The 20,541-nt window shown below is 49.8% G+C and overlaps 1 protein-coding gene and 1 long non-coding RNA gene across 2 annotated transcripts; one reads left to right on the plus strand and one right to left on the minus strand.

Annotated features, from left to right (window-relative positions):
* Positions 1–1,293: 1,293 nt before the first annotated feature.
* Positions 1,294–18,901, plus strand: PSMD3 (proteasome 26S subunit, non-ATPase 3). The gene is made up of 12 exons (XM_055257022.2): positions 1,294–1,888; positions 4,989–5,179; positions 7,209–7,346; positions 9,321–9,457; positions 10,377–10,567; positions 10,730–10,833; positions 15,894–16,008; positions 16,116–16,235; positions 16,364–16,467; positions 17,125–17,280; positions 18,273–18,323; positions 18,449–18,901. Exons 1-12 carry the CDS (start codon positions 1,669–1,671, stop codon positions 18,524–18,526), a joined length of 1,605 nt encoding a protein of 534 aa, XP_055112997.1. The 5' UTR covers positions 1,294–1,668; the 3' UTR covers positions 18,527–18,901.
* Positions 13,172–17,850, minus strand: LOC129469862 (uncharacterized). Its single transcript, XR_010118167.1, has 2 exons — positions 17,623–17,850; positions 13,172–15,342 (listed from the first exon to the last, which is right to left on the minus strand). It is a non-coding gene; the product is annotated as an uncharacterized lncRNA (long non-coding RNA).
* Positions 18,902–20,541: the final 1,640 nt, after the last annotated feature.

Consider the following 20,541-nt stretch of genomic DNA (forward strand, 5'->3'; position numbering starts at 1 on the left):
AGATGAGCTAACACCCTAACTATCTAGAAGAGTAACTCCTTTGATTGTTAAGGATGAACATAACTCATCTGTTTTCTTCCTTACCATTCTCGCCCACCTTCAGTTGCAGATATGGTGTCATGAAGAGGTTCTAATGAGTTTATTCCAATGATGATTCAAAAGTCCTGTTATTCATCCCCCAGCCCTGGAGGGTGAGAGGACAGTTGAGGAGGAACTGGTCAAGGCATGTTCCCTAAAACTAGAGCACATATCTTTCCAGTTAGCAAGTGGCTCTTTAATGCAAGGAACATCCTGCAATCCTATGAAAGAGGATGCAAAAGATATGCAGGATACCCTTTATGTATGTAAAGGAGGAGGAGGTCAAAACATATTTCCTGAACTAGATTGTCTTGTAGGGTCCGTGAAAGGTCTAAAACTCAGGACTTCCACTTATGGGAGAGAGAAAAGTCAAGGTAGGGAGAGAGTTTTTGTTTTGTGTTCTAAGAAATTGGGAGCTATATCCTTCACCTTGTTTCACCTTTCCTGCAGAACCAGTGGGGGAGTCCTTTGAAAAATAAGTGGGTAGGGTTTCTTGTCCAATTTGCTTCCCCTTAGGTACACCACTAGGTAAACCATCATTCTCTCCTTAGGCACACCATTATTCTGTTCCCCATTTCACAATGTCTGTCTGGATGTATAAAAGCCCTCTCAATGGGCTCCCTAAAGCGTCTGCCAATAGGGGCTCCCACCCTTTCCTCAACACTACCAATCCACCGCAGCCCAGAGCACAGCGTCTGGTTATCTAACCATCTGACTCCCCCGTATACTACATTCTTGAGCTGTTTTTCACCCCCCTGTTTGCTAACCCTGGGCCGTACATAAGGTGGACCCCTATATTTTGTTAAACTGGAGTGATTCTACGCAAACGCACGCTCCTACCTATCGGCACTCCCAGCCTACAGAAATTGTATGCCTTATCTTCAGCACTAAACTAAAATCTAACCAAGGAGGTCCGGATCCCATAGGGTTCTTCCTACTCTCCAGTTCGGTTTATTTTAAGCCCAACAGCCCTAGCTTCACGTCCCTCCTTCGCAGCCTTCTTTCCTTCCCTCCTGCCGGATGCGCCCGGCAGCCGTTGAGCCCAAGTCCCGCGGATCTGGAAGGAGACCCTCCCGGGACCCGGGAAAACTGAGCGAACTTGGGCGCAAAACCCGCCCGGCAACTCGTGACGTCATCTCGCCCCGTGCTCGGATAGGCTGTACCCACTCCATGCTGGTTGAGACGCTCTTAAAGTCCTTTGTAACCCAGATTGGAGCCTGAGGGGACCTCTCGTGGACGCCCGCAGAAATGCACTCGAGAGGAACATAAAAGCATCACATTTAAGCGCTCGAAAGAAAGCCCCACGAACCCATACAGGCTCCTCCCCGCTCCTTCCTCGAAGCTGCTCCTTCATCTTGCACCTCGGCTGTTGATTTATTTCCCCTTTGTTAACTCGGCCATCGGCCTGCCGGGCCTGGCGTTTCCCAGAAGGCCCAGCGCCGGGAAGGGGTTTGCAGCTGCTCCGTCATCGTGCGGCCCGACGCTATCTCGCGTTCGTGTGCAGGCCCGGCTCGGCTCCTAGTCCCCGGTGCGAGGGTTCACGCGAGGCCCCGGCCTCGGTCCCCGGACTAGGCCGCGACCCCGGGTGCCATGAAGCAGGAGGGCTCGGCGCGGCGCCGCGGCGCGGACAAGGCGAAACCGCCGCCCGGCGGAGGAGAACAAGAACCCCCACCGCCCCCGGCCCCCCAGGATGTGGAGATGAAAGAGGAGGCAGTGACGGGTAGCGGGCCAACGGGGGAGGCAGACGGCAAGACGGCGACGGCAGCGGCTGAGCACTCCCAGCGAGAGCTGGACACCGTCACCTTGGAGGGTACGGCAGCCCAGGCCGGGAACGTGCGCGATTGCGGGTGACAGCGACCCCTGTGATTTGGCTTCTGGCTGGGAAGCCAGAGCAGCCTCCACCATCCTCAGTTCTTTGGGATCACCCCCAGATACCTGCCCCCACTGCCCTGACACTCCCGACTCCAGGCCCAATGACTGAACCTTCTCTCCAGGCTAGGAACCACTCCCCTCCCATTCCCTCCATCCCTATATCTGGGGTTGCATCTATATCTAGGCCCCAGTGGGCCTGGGGACTCCCTCTTCTAAGTCCTCCCCTTTCTAAGCCCTCCCCTCTGACCTATTCCGTTTATATCCCACCCGACTGATTTTAGCGCCTCCAATATATGACTGATTGATCCCGCTAGAAACCAGTGTTTGTGTCTGTGTGTAAACAGGGCCAGGTTGACCTAGAATGTTGACTCCTGAGTTTTAAAACTCTACAGCAGATTTTTGTTGTCCTAGCTGCCTTTAGGACACTCCCCCGAATGAACCATTTCGACCTAGTATCTTGTTTCCTACTTCTCTAACTGAAGTGTCCCAACAGTCCCCTTGCTGTCTCCTCCCTTCAGGTCCCTACTGCCCCTCTGTTTCTAAAGGGTGTAAGTACACACACACTTAAAACTTTTCGGGTGTCATCCTTGTTTGGTTTTGTAATACTCACCTTTGGCCTAAACTCCTATACACCAGTGTCTCCTATTTATTTTCCCCGAGGTTCCTGTTTCGAGTATCTGTAGTCCTCTTGTTCCTCCAAGTTCATGTTTTACTTTTCCCACTTAGAGCATCCTGTTTCCATTTGAAGTGGGTAGAGTGAGAGGTTCCCACTGTGATCCTGGTGCCATTTTCCTGGTTCTGGATCAAGTGGGACCAGACTACTTACTAGGTTTTCTTTTCACTAAAATGCGTGAGAAACTAGCTCAAAAACATTGAGATAAGCAAAGTGCTCCTCCTAGGTGGTGCTTTTGAGGATGTGATGGTGTTGACTACATCAGCTCTTACTGTAAAGTTGAGCAACAGGATCGATATCTAATAGAGATCCTTTTACCTAAAGTAGTGACAGCCAATGTCAAAGGTGGCCACTCAGCATTGCCTACTGGGTGTGTTTATTACAGGCACTTCATTTTCTTATTGTAAAGTAATTCATATTCATTGCAGAAATTTTGGAATGTATGAGAAGTTAAAAGCAGGGGATAAAAAATATGGTTAACTTTTTTTCTTGTGAATTTTTGAGCTGCTGTCCTATAATTGAGAGCAAGTTATGTATACAGTTTGTATCAAGGCATAACTAAATATAAATTTTGAATTTTATGTGTTTTCATTAACATTTGTAAACATAATCAGCATTCAATTTATTCCAGAAACATTTATTGAATACCCAATATAGTGGTTAAGGGTACAAGTTCTGGAATTAGTTCCCTCATCTGTATAAATACGAGTAATAGTACAGTACTTTATTGGGTTGTTGTGAAGATTAAAATGCTTAAAACTGTGCCTAGCACATAAATATCAGCTGTTATTATATCATTAGTGTGGCCCAGATACCCTGTGCTAATTGCTGAATATACAGAAGTGCCTAAGAAACTACTCATTGATTGCATTCCCTTATTGCTTTGCATTTAAACTGTTTCTAGTTTCTTGCTATCATAAATAGCTTTGAAGCAGTCATCTTTGTGCCCAACTTAAAAAATCTACTTTTATAATTATTTCTTCAGTACAGATTCCCACCAAAACCTATATGCCTGAGTTTAAAAGACTGAACATTTTAAAGGTTTTTGATAGTTATCGTCCAGAAAAACTGTGCTGATTTACATTATACCAGGAGAAATGTAGTTTTCACTGTACTCTATAATTTTTTTTTTTTTTTTTGAGACGGAGTCTTGCTCTGTTGCCCAGGCTAGAGTGCAATGGCGCAATCTCGGCTCACTGCAACCTCCGCCTCCCAAGTTCAAGCGATTCTCCTGCCTCAGCTTCCCAAGTAGCTGGGATTATGGGCACCCACCACCACGCCCGGCTAATTTTTTTATTTTTAGTAGAGACTGGGTTTCACCATGTTGGCCAGGCTGGTCTCGAACTGCTACCCTTAATGATCCACCCTCCTCAGCCTCCCAAAGTACTGGGATTACAGGCGTGAGCCACTGTGCCCCGCCTATAATTTTTTTAATGTTACTAATTTGGTAGTTTAAAAATGTTTCCATTTGCAATTACTCAAATACTAATGGAATATAATTTTTGTCTGTTAGCTGTTTTTCCTCTTTGTATGTTAGTTCGTCTCCATTTTTGTTTTGAAATTGTGGCAATATAATCATTATACCATTATATCTCTTAATCATTTATACAAGCTCTTCATAGAATAAAAATATGAATCTTTGATCACATTTGTTGAAAATATTTTTCTTTTGTATACATAGTTATCTAAAAGGGTTTTTTTAATGAAGTCAAGCCCATTAATCTTTTATGTGTATGTGATTTCTCCCATTGTTTACATTTAGAAAGTCTTCCATTAAGATCTGATAAATCTCCAGGTTTCTTTAGTTAATTGGTTTTTCTTTTCTTCCTCTGTCATCCTCTACCCCATCCTGCACCGCCACTGTATTTTTTTCTTGCCACTTGGTTATGTCTTAAAATCAATGTGTGGAATCTGTAAATATTGTGTACCCCATTAGGGCAGAAAAGGTGAGTGGTCGCATTTTGCCCCTCCGTGAGAGGCTCCTTAGAACTCCTTGCCTGGCCTGCACGGTGGCTCACACCTGTAATCCCAACACTTTGGGAGGCTGAGGTGGGCAGATCACGAGGTCAGGAGATCAAGACCATCTTGGCTAACACAGTGAAACCCCGTCTCTACTAAAAATACAAAAAATTTAGCCAGGCGTGGTGGCTGGCGCCTGTAGTCCCAGCTACTCGGGAGGCTGAGGCAGGAGAAAGGTGTGAACCCGGGAGGCAGAGCTTGCAGTGAGCCGAGGTCGCACCACTGCACTCCAGCCTGGGCAACGGAGCAAGACTCTGTCTCAAAAAAGAAAAAAAGAATTCCTTGCCTGGAGTGGTGGGCGACTAGGAGTGAAAGTGACATCATTTTCTTCTCTGCTTCTCTTCAGACATCAAGGAGCACGTGAAACAGCTAGAAAAAGCAGTTTCAGGCAAGGAGCCGAGATTCGTGCTGCGGGCCCTGCGGATGCTGCCTTCCACATCACGCCACCTCAACCACTATGTTCTGTATAAGGCTGTGCAGGGCTTCTTCACTTCAAATAATGCCACTCGAGACTTCTTGCTCCCCTTCCTGGAAGAGGTGAGTGAGTCAGGCCAACTTAAAGGGTGCAGGCCTGGCCTCAGATCCCCAGGAACAACGTTGTTTTCCATCCTAAAGTCCCATCTTATTACCTGTGGTAGCATGAGGAGAGAAGCCAAAGCAGTCCATTTGAATACTCATCTGCACAGTGACAAGGGAACCGTCCACTGCCCTGTAGTGTCATTCTTCCAAGTCAGGGGATCAGGACCCTCCCAGCCAAACTCATTTCCCACTACCCTGCAGCCTGTACTCCCTACTCCAGTTGAGGTTGCGTTGGGTGACCTCTCTGTTGTTCTCGGAGAGGGAAGGTGCTGCTGCCTCTTTCCTCTGAAGCTTCACCATGGAGGAGGTAGAGAACAGTGGTTAGGAGGAGCACAGGTGTCAGGGCCGGGCACAGTGGCTAACACTGTCACCCCAGCACTTTGGGAGGCTGAGGCGAGCAGATCGTTTGAGTCCAGGACTCAAACGATCTGCCCGCCCAGGAGTTTGAGACCAGCCTAGGCGACATGGCGAGACCCTGTCTTTGCAAAAGCTACAAAAATTAGCCAGGCATGGTGGCACCTGCCCGTAGTCCCAGCTACTCGGGAGGCTGAGGCAGGAGGATCACTTGAATGCAGGAGGTGGAGATTGCAGTGAACCAAGATTGTACCACTGCACTCTAGATGACAGAGTGACCCCCCACCTCAAAACAAAACAAAAAAAACCACAAATTTTAGAGGTAGAGTTGAATTTTAATTCAAACCCTGACAGTTAGTACCTGTGGGACTTGGGCAAGTGACATCATCTTGCTGTGCCTCGTTTTTTTCATTTGTTAAATGTGATGAACGGATTGGGCAGCAGGGAGTGTAAAGCTCCTAGAGCAGTGCCTGACACGTAGTGAATGTAGACGAAGTCAGTTTGGTGGTGGTGGCGCCTCCGTGCCAGGAGAGACCTCTCCTTATCCTCTGTAGCTGTAAACTCTTCCCTCATTATTCATGGCATGGTCCAGGTCTCAGCCTTCTCCAACTCCACTGACCTTCCAGCACCTGCATTTCCTTAAAATCCTGTATACTCAGTCAGCTCCGTGGATGGGGAAACTCAGAACATCCCTGGAGGTAGGGTAGTGAAGAGTTTCTTGTCTGGGAAAGGGGAAAAACGTACTGTTCCCCCAACTCCACCTTGAATATTTTCTGACCTTCACATCTCTAAACTCATGAAACGTGATTATTTTGGGGGGTGACTGTAACACATTATTTTTTCCAGTGTCAGTGACAAAATATGAAAATAAGTTTTGTTTATATGTTGACTTTCCCTAAATTTTCTTTGTTCCCACAAGAAACAATTTTTTGGTCTCATTATTCTGATTTCATCTCTGGAATTATTTCGTTCAGCCCTGTCCAGTAGTATCTGCAGTGGTTCCAGGTGTGGTGGTTTAATGTCTCCACTTAGGCTGTAGCCTCTTTGAAGGTTCCTTACATCGTCCTTTATGTCTCCATTATGTTCTATAAAGAAATTTATTATTCTCCTGTAACACTTTATTGTGTTTGTTAATATTATATTGCCAGCCTCCTTGACTTGTTTTGTTTTATTGAGATGGGGTCTTTCTCTGTCACCCAGGCTGAAGCACAGTGGCACACTCATGGCCCAGTGCAGCCTCAAACTCCTGGATCAAGCAATCCTCCTGCCTCAGCCTCCCGAGTAGCTGGGAATACAGGTGCATGCCACCATGCCTGGCTAGTTCTTTTTTATTTTTTGAGAGATGGGATCTCACTGTGTTGCCCAGACTAGTCTCAAACTCCTGGCCTCAAGCATTCTCCTGCCTCAGCCTTCCAGGTAGCTGGCACTACCGGCGTGAGCCACCACACCCAGCTCCTCCTTGATTTCTTTGGGAAAGACTGTCATCTTTATTTTTTTATCCCTAGCACCTAACAAAATCTTGGCACATGGTAGACACTCAGTAAATATGTTGAAATACATAGTGGATGCTCAATAAATTCTTGGTTATTTGATCTGACTGAGCTTTTCCATGGTAACTTCTGTCCCCTCCTAGCCCATGGACACAGAGGCTGATTTACAGTTCCGTCCCCGCACGGGAAAAGCTGCGTCGACACCCCTCCTGCCTGAAGTGGAAGCCTATCTCCAACTCCTCGTGGTCATCTTCATGATGAACAGCAAGCGCTACAAAGAGGTATCCAGGATGCAGTGAGAGCGATTCATAAGCCCCAAGTGATTGAAGGGGTTTGGCGGGGAGATCGTCCCTAGTGAAGAAATGGAAATAATCACTGATTCTTAAGAACTGTCCCCCACACACTTTCCCCATAGAGGTATGCGTTTGATCCCACATCCCGGGAGAACCCACTCCTGCTCTGAGCACTGTGGGACAGGGCTTGCAGTGGTCATGCTGTACCGGTCTGTGGGGGATTCCAGCGTAGTGCATTCTTGGGGAAAAGTAGGGGCATCTGGAGACAGAAAGACCTGGGTTCCAATCCCAGCCATACCCTAGGCAAATTAATTTCTCCCAGCTATATGTAAGATGGGGATAATAGTGCCTACCTTACAGGATGGTTGGCATTACATAAAATAATTTGTTTAGAAATACTTAGCACAATGATCTGCATATAGTAAGCTTTCATGATATTTTCATAAATGGTAGCTGTTATTATGGACTAATAGCTCCATTTTGCAAACTGCACTTCCACCACTCTCCCAGCTAGGGCCAGCTTCTTTCTTCATCATAGCCACTGTCACAGGGGCACACTCAGGAAGTAAGTCCCACTCCTTAATTCCCTGGTTTGTTTCCTTTCCTTACCACACTGTGTTTGGTTGTTGTTTGGTTGGGGGTTTTTTTGAGACAGGATCTCGCTTTGTTGCCCATGCCGGAGGGCAGTGGTGTGATCACAGTTCACTGCAGCCTTGACCTCCCCGGCTTAAGTGACCCTTCCACCTCAGCCTCTTGGGTAGCTGGGACTACAGGCATGTGCCACCACGCCCAGCTAATTTTTGTATTTTTTTGTAGAGACAGGATTTCACCTTCTTGCCAAGCTGGTCTCCAACCCTGGGCTCAAGTGATTTCCTGGCCTTGGTCTCCCAAAGTGTTAGGGTTGCAGGCATGAGCCACTGCACCCAGCCCACTGTTTTGTTTTTATTGGAGATGGGGTCTTGCTATGTTAAGCAAGCTGGTCTTGAACTCCTGGGCTCAGGTAATCCTCCCGCCTCAGCCTCTCATGTAGCTGGGATTACAGGCACGTGCCACTGTACTTGGCTGTTTGTTTTTGAGATATAATTCACCCCTTTAAAGTGTACTACAGGCCAGGTATGGTGGCTCACGCCTGTAATCCCAGCACTTTGGGAGGCCAAGGCGGGCGATTCACGAGGTCAGACAATCAAGACCATCCTGGCCAACATGGTGAAACCCTGTCTTTACTAAAAATACAAAAAATTAGCCGGGCGTGGTGGCATGTGCCTATAGCCCCAGCTACTCAGAAGGCTGAGGCAGGGGAACTGCTTGAACCAGGGAGGCGGAGGTTGTGGTGAGCCAAGATTGCGCCACTGCACTCCAGCCTGGTGACAGAGCGAGACTGTCAAACAAATAAATAAAGTATACTACAATTTAGTGGGTTTTAGTATATTCCCAAAGTTGTATATCCACCCCTAATTCCAGAACATTTTCATCACCCCAAAAAGAAACAACATATGTATTAGTAGTCACTTTTCATTTTCCCCTTACCCAGCCCCTGGCAGCTACTAATCTGCCCTGTCTCTATTGAGGATTTACTTACTCTGGACATTTCATGTAAATGGAATTACACACCGTGTGCCCTTGGTTTCTGGCTTTCTTCACTTAGCATCATGTTTTCAAGGTTGACCCATGTTGTAGTGTGTGTCAGTACTTCCTTCCTTTTTAAGGCTGTGTAGTATTCCCTCATGTGGATGTGCCACATTTTGTTTATCTGTTCATCAGCTGATGGGCACCTGGGTTGTTGCTACTCTTTGGTTATGAATAATGCTTCTGTGAACATTCGTGTACATGCTTTTATGTGAACCTAAGTTTCCAGTTCTCTTGGCTTACATACCTAGGATAGGAATTGCTGGCTCAAATGACAACTCCATGTTTATCCTTTTGAGGAACTGCCACTTGATTCTCTTTTGGCTTCCTCCCCAGGCACAGAAGATCTCTGATGACCTGATGCAGAAGATCAGTACTCAGAACCGCCGGGCCCTAGACCTTGTAGCCGCAAAGTGTTACTATTATCACGCCCGGGTCTATGAGTTCCTGGACAAGCTGGATGTGGTGCGCAGGTACAGGCAGCCAAGGATCTCACTTGGGGCCCGCGGGGTCAGAGACTTGGTCAGTCACAAGCACACAGCTGTGGATCTACAGAGGGCGATGAACCTGTAGATGTAAGCAGGGAAGAGGGGCAGTGGTTCCCATGCCCTGCGCCACGTGAGGGGTGTGGGAGAGAGACTGATGCTAGATGAAGAAGTGGGTCACTGCTGGGCTGTAAAGAACTGTCCCCAGGTTCTTCCCTTCACCCCACATCAAGGTAGGACTGAGGGTGGGTTAGGGGTGGAGGGACAGGCTAGAAAACATTTTACTTCTTTGCTCAAAACTTGCAGTGGCTTCCCATCTCAAGGAAAGGCAAAGTCCTTACAATACCTCATAAGGCCTGACATGACCTGCTCCATTTTGGCCTCCCAGACTTCACCTCCTCCTGCTCCTCAGCCCCACTGGCCTGCTTTTCCTCTGGTGTACCCGGCACACTCTTCTTCACAGCCTTTGCACTGGCTGCCCCTCTGGCCAGAACACTCTTCTGTCCGCCTCCTTCAAGCCTTCCCTTAGCTGATCCCTTCTCAGTGAGTCCTGCCTTGGCCAAGCTATTGAAAAGTTCAACTCATCTTTCTCACCTCCTGCATTCCCCATTGCAGTTCCCCTGGCCTCACAGGCCTCCCGTCTTCTGCCACACTGCAGGCTGTGCTTCTTCCTCATGACCATTGCCTCCCCACTGCACTGCATTCCCTAAGGGCAGGATTTTGTCCTTTTTTCACACCCAGAATAGTGCTATACACCTTAGGCACTCAATAGTTAACAGTATTCAGCAAGTAACCAGAAAAGCAATTTGTATAACTTTTTTAAGGAATTGAGAGAGTGAAGAGTCAAAGGCAGTTCAGAGAGTTGTGATTTGAGGCCTTTGACATCTTTCTTCTTTCCTTCCTGAAGCTTCTTGCATGCTCGGCTCCGGACAGCTACGCTTCGGCATGATGCAGACGGGCAGGCCACCCTGTTGAACCTCCTGCTGCGGAATTACCTTCACTACAGCTTGTATGACCAGGCTGAGAAGCTGGTGTCCAAGTCTGTGTTCCCAGAGCAGGCCAACAACAATGAGTGGGCCAGGTACCTCTACTACACAGGTGAGCAGAGGGGCCCAACCCCCAAATCAGAAGGTGTCTCAGGCCTGCCTGGTGCAAATTTTCCAAGGGGTGGTGCATAAGAGGCCCATTTGGCACCTGGCTTGTCAGCGGGGGTTGGATGACCCCATTCTGTTGACCAACTCTCCTCTCCTCCACTCCCAGGGCGAATCAAAGCCATCCAGCTGGAGTACTCAGAGGCCCGGAGAACAATGACCAATGCCCTTCGCAAGGCCCCTCAGCACACAGCTGTCGGCTTCAAACAGACGGTGCGCCACAACCACCATCATCCCTTTGCCTCTTTTTTTTTTTTTTTAATTAAGATGGTGTCTCGCTATGTTACCCGGGCTGGTCTTGAACTCCTGGGTTCAAGAAGTCCTCCCACCTCAGCTTCCCAAAGTGCTGGGATCACAGGTGTGAGCCACCATGCCTGGCCCCTTTGCCTGTTACTCATTCCCTACCACTTCAGTTCTCTTCCCTATGCTAGGGGCTAGGAAAGGCATCCTTAACCTTCCTATCCAGAAGGGCTTCAAACTTTTGTGTGTGTGTGTGGAGACGGGCATCTCACTGTTGCTCAGGTGAGAACTCCTGGGCTCAAGCAATCCTTTGGCCTCTGCCTCCCTAAGTGCTGAGATTGCAGGTGCGAGCCGCCATGTCTGCAAAAGGTTGCTTCACATCTATTTGTGGGTGTCACGAAGCAGACACTACCTGCACCTCTGGCAGTGGATATTCAGAGTGTTCTCCTTGGCAGATAGGTTTAGAATATTCCTGATTCCCCAGCGCTCCTGACAGTCATTCCAGGCTTGGACCTAGATTGTGTTGATATAAACCCCAGGTTTTTATCTGGTCCTTCATGTTCACATTTGGAAACTGTATCGTCTGTGGCCACGGAACCCAGAAAATCTCTGCAAGGCTGAGTGGCTCAAGTAAACAGAAAACTTGGCCACTTAAGAGCTGTCAGTCAGCAAGTATTTAAGCATCAACCTTGGTATTAGGCACTGTAAGGGATAGGAGGGGAGGAAAATAAGTGGTCTTTCTTTCTTTTCTTTCTTTCGTTTTTTGTTTTTTGAGACAGTCTCCCTCTGTCACCCAGGCTGGAGTGCAATGGCGATCTTGTCTCACTGCAACCTCCACCTCCCGAGTTCAAGTGATTCTCCTGCCTCAGCTTCCTGAGTAGCTGGGCAGGCGCCCACCACCACACCCAACTAATTTTTTTTTTTGGTTTTTGGGTTTTTTGGTTCTTTTTTTTGAAACGGAGTCTTGCTCTGTCTCCCAGGCTGGAGACAGAGGTGCCATCTTGGCTCACTGCAACCCCTGTCTTTGGGGTTCAAGGGATTCTCCTGCCTCAGCCTCCTGAGTAACTGGGATTACAGGCGCCTGCCACCACACCCAGCCAACTTTTTGTATTTTTAGTAGAGACGGGGTTTCACCATGTTGGCCAGGCTGGTCTCGAACTCCTGACCTCAAGTGATCCACCCACCTCAGCGTCCCAAAGTACTGGGATTACAGGCGTGAGCCACTGCTCCAGGCCAGGTATTTCTTTTTTTTTTTTTTTTTTTTTCTGAGACGGAGTCTCGCTCTGTCGCCCAGGCTGGAGTGCAGTGGCGCAATCTCGGCTCACTGCAAGCTCCGCCTCCCGGGTTCACGCCATTCTCCTGCCTCAGCCTCTCCGCGTAGCTGGGACTACAGGCGCCCGCCACCACGCCCAGCTAATTTTTTGTATTTTTAGTAGAGACGGGGTTTCACCGTGGTCTCGATCTCCTGACCTCATGATGCGCCCGCCTCGGCCTCCCAAAGTGCTGGGATTACAAGTGTGAGCCACCGCGCCCGGCCCAGGCCAGGTATTTCTTATTAGAGTATTTCAAAGAGATAAAGAATGTTGTCTCAGAAAGCTTGAGGGTGTATGTGAAGTCACAGAGCCCAGTAGCCAGGATGTAGACCCAGTCTTCCCAAATTCAAACCTCTGCTCCTACCTTCACACAACATCCACCTCCGTGGTGCCTTGACAGGGAACGGGAGACATGTATGTTGATTAGGTCAATGTAGTAGTAGATTCATTTTATTTCTGTTCAGAAGTTCAGAGTAAGTCAGATTTGTTTTTGATCAAATAATGAAAGAGAAAGGATCGTAAAGAAAAAGTTGGCTAGGTACAGGGCTCACACCTATAATCCCAGCACTTTGGGAGGCTGTGGCAAGAGGATTGTTTGAGACCAACCTGAGCAGCATATGGAGACACCGCCTCTGCAAAAATAAAAAACCTAGCTGGGCGTGATGGCACGCACCTGTAGTCCCAGCTACTTGGGAGGCTGAGGTGCAAGGATCACTTGGGCCCAGGAAGTCGAGGCTGCAGTAAGCCATGATCGTGCCACTGCACTGCAGCCTGGGCGACAGAGCAAGACTCTGTCTCAGAAAAAAAGAAACATTAAAATTGAACTGGTCTTTGAAAGATGGGTAGGATTTTCACAAAAAGTAAAGGCTTTTCAGACACGCAGGGTGCGTGAGCAAAATGTTGGATTGCTTACAATATGAGAGACACTAAAGTTTCTTTTGAAAATCACTAAAAATACAAGTAATTAACATATATAAAATGTGTCATGTACCATGAGAGAGGCTTTCAGGCATTTAAATCTCAGTGGCAGGAAGGCGTAGAGAGCTGGAAGGAGGTCTTGGGCTGTTGGTGAGGGAGCGCAGGGAGAGAGAGGGCGGGAGTGAAGGCATGTTTGGGAGAAGGCCTGCAACCAGCCCTCTGCCCTCTGCCCTCACACACCCTTGCCGTACCCCTGTCACCACCCAGCTTACAGAATCACCTGGGGGTCTGATGAAGCTGTAGATTCCGATTCGGAGAGTCTACATTCCTAACAGGCCCTGGGTGATGCCAGTGCTGCTGGTGCAGAGCGCTCTGAGGAGGGCCGTGCTGGCTCATCCTGTTCAAAGCTGGAGGCCGGCTAGCATTCGTTCCTGCAGCTGCCTTGTCTCTTGTAAACTTGAATGTCTCTCTCCACCCATTTTCACCCTCCCTGTCTTTACTTAACACCAGCTTCACTACCTGTGTTTTCCATCGCACTCCTTCCTCTCTCTCCTAGCCTTGGCCCATCACCTGTTTGCTTCAGTCTCCGGGAAGAAAACCCCCAGCGCTGCTGCTTCCTCTCTCAGGCGGCCATTCCTGTCTCCCCTGGCTCCCTCCCCAACAGTGCACTGGCCGGTCCCTTCCCTCCAGTGTTCTCTCTGCTCCTTCTCACCACCTGGGCCTCAGCAGAGCACTCTGAGAGCTTCTCTGTCGACAGTAAAACCCTCATTCTCTCCTTGAGTGACCTTGTTTGCTTTCCCAGCTTCAGTGTTCGCCTGCATGATGCTCTTCAGCCCGTACATTACTAACTCTGTTACTCTGCTGGCACTGCCACCGCAAGGTCCCACAGACTTGGCGGCTTAAACAACCGAAATTGATTTCATCACAATTCTGGAGGCTCGAAGTCCAAGAGCAAAGTGTGACACGATTGGTTTCTTCTGAGGGCCTCTCTCGTCTGCTTGTTGATGGCCGTCTCCTGGTGTTTTCACATGGTCTCCCCTCTGTGCGTGTCTGTGTCCTGCTCTTGTCTTAGAAGGGCAATAGTCACGTAGGATTAGGGTCCACCCGTATGACCTCATTTTACCATAATTACCTCTTTAAAGGCCCTGTGTCCAAATACAGTCCCATTCTGAGGTACTGGGGTTTAGGTCTCTAACATGAACTTGAGGGGGACACAGTTTAGCCCATAACACTGATTCTGACCCCTCTCACGAACATCAGGCCTGCAGATCCAGCTCCCCCTCCCACCCCCCATGTCTCTCTCTACAGCGTGTCCCAAAGAGACCCCTCCTGGCCCCCTTACCATTCCTTCCTCCTGACTTCCCGATCCAGATCAGGGCCTTGGGATCATCTCTGACTCTCCCCCACCCTCCTTCCCATCACTGGGTTGTCTGTTGAATTGTCTGCATGTCTTCTGTGTCTGCCTGTTCCTTCATATTGCCAGTGCCATGGTTTGAGCCACTAACATTCCCAGACACTTCTGCCTGGTCATCTTCCTCTCCAGCAGCCCAGCTTACATTCACTTGCTTTACTAAACAGAAGTCCAGCTCTGTCCTTGCCTTGCCTGGGAAGCTTCCATTGCTCCCCGCTGCTGTAGGGTATCATAACGGTCTTGGGAGGTAGACAGGCTAGGTATTGTTACTCTCATTTGGTAGTTTTAGAGATGAGGAACTAAGGACCCAGTTGCTCAGTGTTTCCTAGCTAGTGAATAGAGACTAGACACCAAGTGTTCTACATGCAGACTTCATACTGCTCAGCCTGGCATGCAAAATGGCAATGGCATAGTCCCCAGACCGTGGTCCCAACTGTCTCTTTCCTAACAGCTCCCCAGGCACCCACACTTTTCTGCCTCTTTTTCAATCTGTACCCTTGACCCTCCTCCTTTTTCTGCTTTGTCAGACTCCTTAAGGCACTTCATAAATAACCATTTCCAGGGATTTCCCCTCACACATGGGTTACTCCAGTGGACAGGGCAGCCTCGTGGGTGCCTGTGGAGGGTGAAGGGTCTGCCTGGCCGTGGGTATGATCACACACTCCCGTTGTAACCCCTACCTCCCGTGACACTTGCTGCCCCGCGATTTAGCTGCTTTGTGTTCCGTGCCTTCTGTTTGCTGGTGAACTCCTGAGTTGGGGGCCGTCGTTCCCTCCACTGTAGTTCTTCTTGTGCGATGCTGAATCCACGGTCAGCACCACTCAGAAATACCTCACAGTCCTGTGGAGGAAGACAGCCCGGGTTTCCAGTTACCCTTCTGTGTCTGGATACTCTGCTCATTCGCTGAAGCCAGGCCCCTTCCTGCACTTATGCCTCTACCCAGATAACAAGTTCTACCCACTGATGACCTCCTCTCCGCTAGTAACAGTCCGCCTCCCTAATGAGCATCTCTGGCTGACACACGTTCCGTTCTCCAGGCCTGTGAGCCCTGGTCCCTCGCTGTTGCTGAGCCACAGCACCCGCCCTCTGGCCTCACTTTAGAGCACTGTCATTTCAGAGCGGACTATGCACAGGGTGGCCAGGTGAATTGCAGCTGATGGCTCTGCGACCAAATGTGACCAAAGGGCCACATTCCCATCACCCGGCTCCAAAGGCAGAGCTTGGATTCTATGCCCAGCACAGGTTTTCAGGGCTTCCTCCTCTCTCTGGGCCTAGACAATGATCCCTTTCCCTGTTTCCCACTACATCTGGCAGAATTTAGGCCACATTTCATTGTCTTCTTCTGTCCATGGGGCTCCCTGCCCACTGTGTTCCCCTGTCACTCTGTCCAGGTGCACAAGCTTCTCATCGTGGTGGAGCTGTTGCTGGGGGAGATCCCTGACCGGCTGCAGTTCCGCCAGCCCTCCCTCAAGCGCTCACTCATGCCCTATTTCCTTCTGACTCAAGGTAAGGCTGGCTTCCCCACCCCAGAGCCCGCTGGGCCCCCTTCACCGGGGCCTCTTACATGCCTGTGCCCATTTGCATCATCCAGTCTACTCCTGTTCTCCCTGCAGCTGTCAGGACAGGAAACCTAGCCAAGTTCAACCAGGTCCTGGATCAGTTTGGGGAGAAGTTTCAAGCAGATGGGACCTACACCCTAATTATCCGGCTGCGGCACAACGTGATTAAGACAGGTGTGGGTCAGGATCTGAGGGGCTGTTGGAGGAGCAAAAGCCAGGCCGGGGCAAACCTAGTGGGGATCCTTGGGCAAGTGAAGGGTCTGTGCCCACTCTGCCCACCCCAACACTCCTTCCTCTCCCAGGTGTTCGCATGATCAGCCTCTCCTATTCCCGAATCTCCTTGGCTGACATCGCCCAGAAGCTGCAGTTGGATAGCCCCGAAGATGCAGAGTTCATTGTTGCCAAGGTGGGGCTGGTTCAGGAACCACAGTGACCAGGTTGTCACTTTCCTGCCAATCTCAGGAGGCAGGAGTGGGAGGTGTTTGGCCAAGGAGGGGAATAGGTAAAGCAATGGCATAGTCATTTCAGGGAGTGCCCGTCATTTGCAGTGAAGCCAAGAAGTTGCCAGAGAGAGCATGGATGTGCATGTGAGTGTGTGAGTGTAGGTGTGTGCACATGTTGAGTTTATGGTAGTGCCTGTGAGTGTGAGAATATAAGGAGGGCAGAGGAATGGGATGGAACAAGATGTTCTCTGACTTACAAGATGGGTGTGCTGGGCCAGGCGCAGTGGCTCATGCCTGTAATCCCAGCACTTTGGGAGGCTGATATGGGCAGATCACCTGAGGTCAGGAGTTTGAGACAAGCCTGGCCAACTTGGCGAAACCCCATCTCTACTGAAAATACAAAAATTAGCCAGGCCTGGTGGCAGGTGCCTGTAATCCCGGCTACTCGGGAGGCTGAGGCAGGAGAATCGCTTGAACCCGGGAGGTAAAGGTTGCAGTGAGCCAAGATCGCACCACTGCACTCTCCTGCCTGGGTGACAGAGCGAGACTCCATCTCAAAAAAAAAAAAAAAAAGAAGAAGCTGGGCGTGCTGGTGAACTTTCCTCTTTGGGGGCCTGCAGGCCATCCGGGATGGTGTCATTGAGGCCAGCATCAACCACGAGAAGGGCTATGTCCAATCCAAGGAGATGATTGACATCTATTCCACCCGAGAGCCCCAGCTAGCCTTCCACCAGCGCATCTCCTTCTGCCTAGATATCCACAACATGTCTGTCAAGGTGAGAAGCCCGTGGCTGCAGAGTCACGCCTGGCAACAGCACGCCCCTCCCTCCACACTCATGGATTCCCCAGAGAAGACTGGCTTAATTTGTTGCCCACGTCCCAGCCAATCTCTGTAAAATCACTGAGCTGCAGCGCAGGGGGCCCAGAATGGGGAGGGGACTTGGCCGTAGTTCCATAGCCAGTTGCCCTCTCCTATTGCATTTAAGGGATGATGTGGTCACCAGGGAGGACCAGGCAGGGATTCAGAGGGTAGGTTTCTACATTTGGTTCCAAATTTGAGGCATTTAACTTCTCAGAGCTCTGTTTCTCCATCTCTGAAGCTGATAGGGAGGTGTTACCTGTCTTGCTTGCTTCACAGGGTTGGTAAGATTGAAAGAAGTCCCTGTATTGAGGCACTTAGTGAAGTCTAAATTGTAAAAAAGATGGCGCTGGTATCTAGCTCCACAAAAGGGTGAGCCCTCATCCTCAGTTAAGCACTGAGTTTGGTGCTGTTACTATTTGCTTGCCATGTTTTTTGCTGGTCTCCTCCCAGGAAGCTAGGATATTGCTGCCTTGCTTAAAATCCGGCTAAGCCCTACTCCACGTGACATGCAAGGCCCTTTGTGACCTGGTCCCTTAGGTCAAGCCTCCCCTCCCGCTCCTGCCCCACCACCCAGCAGCCAGCCCCACTGAGTGCAGGCCAGGCCCCTCCCACATGGAATCATCCACCGGGAAGGCCTCTCCCTGTTGCCACATCCACTGTGTTCCTCCTTTTCCTCCTCCCTGCCCAGTCAAGAGAGTTGGTCGTTTATTCCTCTTTTTTCAGCATTTCCCACAGGGGACTGTAATAATTCCTTTGATGCCTAGCCCCCCACTAGACTAACTGGAGAGGGGTGCGCCGTTTCCTGCCTGGCGTCTAGCTCACAGAGGGGACACAGGGAGTGCAGGTTGCGTGAGTACCTCACCTGCTTCCTTCCCTCCCTCATCTCCTCTCTTTGCTGTGCCCCAGGCCATGAGGTTTCCTCCCAAATCATACAACAAGGACTTGGAGTCTGCAGAGGTAAGCTCTCTGCTTTCTGGGTGAGACCGAAAGGTCAGACTTCCACACAGAAGGGGAGGTGGGGAAGTATCTGGAAGGGCTGAGAGCTGCTCTGAAGCTTTGGCCTCACTTGCCTCTCTCCGCAGGAACGGCGTGAGCGAGAACAGCAGGACTTGGAGTTTGCCAAGGAGATGGCGGAAGATGATGATGACAGCTTCCCTTGAGCTGGGGGGCTGGGGAGGGGTAGGGGGAATGGGGACAGGCTCTTTTCCCCTTGGGGGTCCCCTGCCCAGGGCACTGTCCCCGTTTTCCTACACACAGCTCATACGCTGCATTTGTGCAGGGGGTGGGGGTGCTGGGAGCCAGCCACCGTGACCTCCCCCAGGGCTCCTCCCCAGCCGGTGACTTACTGTACAGCAGGCAGGAGGGTGGGCAGGCGACCTCCCCGGGCAGGGTCCTGGCCAGCGGTGTGGGAGCAGGAGGGGAAAGATAGTTCTGTATACTCCTTTAGGGACTGGGGGACTAGAACTGGGATGTCTTGGCTTGTATGTTTTTTGAAGCTTCTATTATGATTTTTAAACAATAAAACGTTCTCCAAAGCGCTTGTGCATCAGTTACTATACTTCACTGCAGTATTGGCAGGCTCAGATTTTGGGTTTTTTGGCCTTAGAGTACTAGCCCCAGGTGTGTAATCTGAGGGCGATGGGTCTGCAGATGGGGAGGTGCCCAGGGGAGGATGAAGGGACCCTGAGCTGGGGTTGGGGGCCTAGGTTTACTCTGTTTCGTACCTGTGTGGCTTTGGTAAGGTCTTGTTAGGAAAGGTGTACCATGTGTCCATCACCAGCTGCAGACCTTCATCTCCCAATACACCTCATGGTGCTTCATGGATATTGCAGTTTTTACAAATTGAAGGTTTGGCCAGGCATGGTGGCTCATGCCTGTAATCCCAACACTTTTGGGAGGCTGAGGTGGGTGGATCACTAGAGGTCAGGAGTTTGAGACCAGCCTGGCCAACATGGCAAAACCCTGTCTCTACTAAAAATAAAAAAATCAGCTGGGCGTGGTGGCGGGCGCCTGTAAATCCCAGCTACTTGGGAGGCTGAAGCAGGAGAATTGCTTGAACCCGGGAGGCAGAGCTTGCAGTGAGCCAAGATCTCGCCACTGCACTCCAGCCTGGGCAACAGAGTGAGACTGTGTCGAAAAAGAAAAAGAAAAGGACAAATTGAAGTTTCTGGCAACACTGCATCAAGCAAATCTGTCGGTGCCATTTTCCAAACAGCATGTGCTCACTTAGCGTCTCTGGGTCACATTTTGGTAAATCCTCTGGATATCTCAAACTTTTTCATTATTGTATCTGTTACGGTGATGTGTGATCAGTGATCTTTGATGTTACTATTGTCATTGTTGGGGCACCACAAATTGCACCCATATAGGATGGTGAACTTAGCTGGACACAGTGGCTCGTGCTTGTAATCCCAGCACTTTGGGAGGCCGAGGCAGGTGGATCACCTGAGGTCAGGAGTTCAAGACCAGCTTGGACAACATGGGGAAACCCCGTCTCTACTAAAAATACAAAAAAACAGCTGGGTGTGGTGGCGGGCGCCTGTAATCCCAGCTACTTGGGAGGCTGAGGGCAGGAGAATTGCTTGAACCCAGGAGGCAGAGGTTCCAGTGAGCCAAGATCGTGCCATTGCACTCCAGCCTGGGTGACAGAGTGAGACATTGTCAAAAAAAAAAAAAAGATGGTGAACTTAATAAATGTTGAGTGTGTTCTCACTGCTCACACACCATCCATTCCCTGTCTCCCTCTTCTTGAGTCTCTCCATGCCCTGAGCCACAAAATAATACTGAAATTAGGCCTGTTAGTAACCCTACAATGGCCTCTTTAGTGTTCCAGTGAGAGAAAGAGTCATTGGCCAGGCCTGGTGACTCAATGCCTGTTATCCCAGCACTTTGGGAGGCCAAGGCTGGTGGACCCCTTGAGCTCAGGAGTTGGAGATCAGCCTGGGCGACACAATGAAACCCTATCGCTACAAAAAATATAAAAATTAGCTGGGCATGTGGCCTGTGCCTGTAGTCTCAGCTACTAGGAAGCCTGAGGTGGAAGGAGCCCTTGAGCCTGGGAGGTGGAGGCAGAGGCTGCAGTGATCTGAGATCCTGCCACTGCACTCCCACCTGGGCGACAGTGAGACCCTGTCTCAAAACAAGAAAACAGAAAAAGGGAGAAAGAATCATACAT

This window comes from Symphalangus syndactylus, chromosome 20, assembly GCF_028878055.3.
Source record: "Symphalangus syndactylus isolate Jambi chromosome 20, NHGRI_mSymSyn1-v2.1_pri, whole genome shotgun sequence".
NCBI classification, from domain to species: Eukaryota; Metazoa; Chordata; class Mammalia; order Primates; family Hylobatidae; genus Symphalangus; species Symphalangus syndactylus.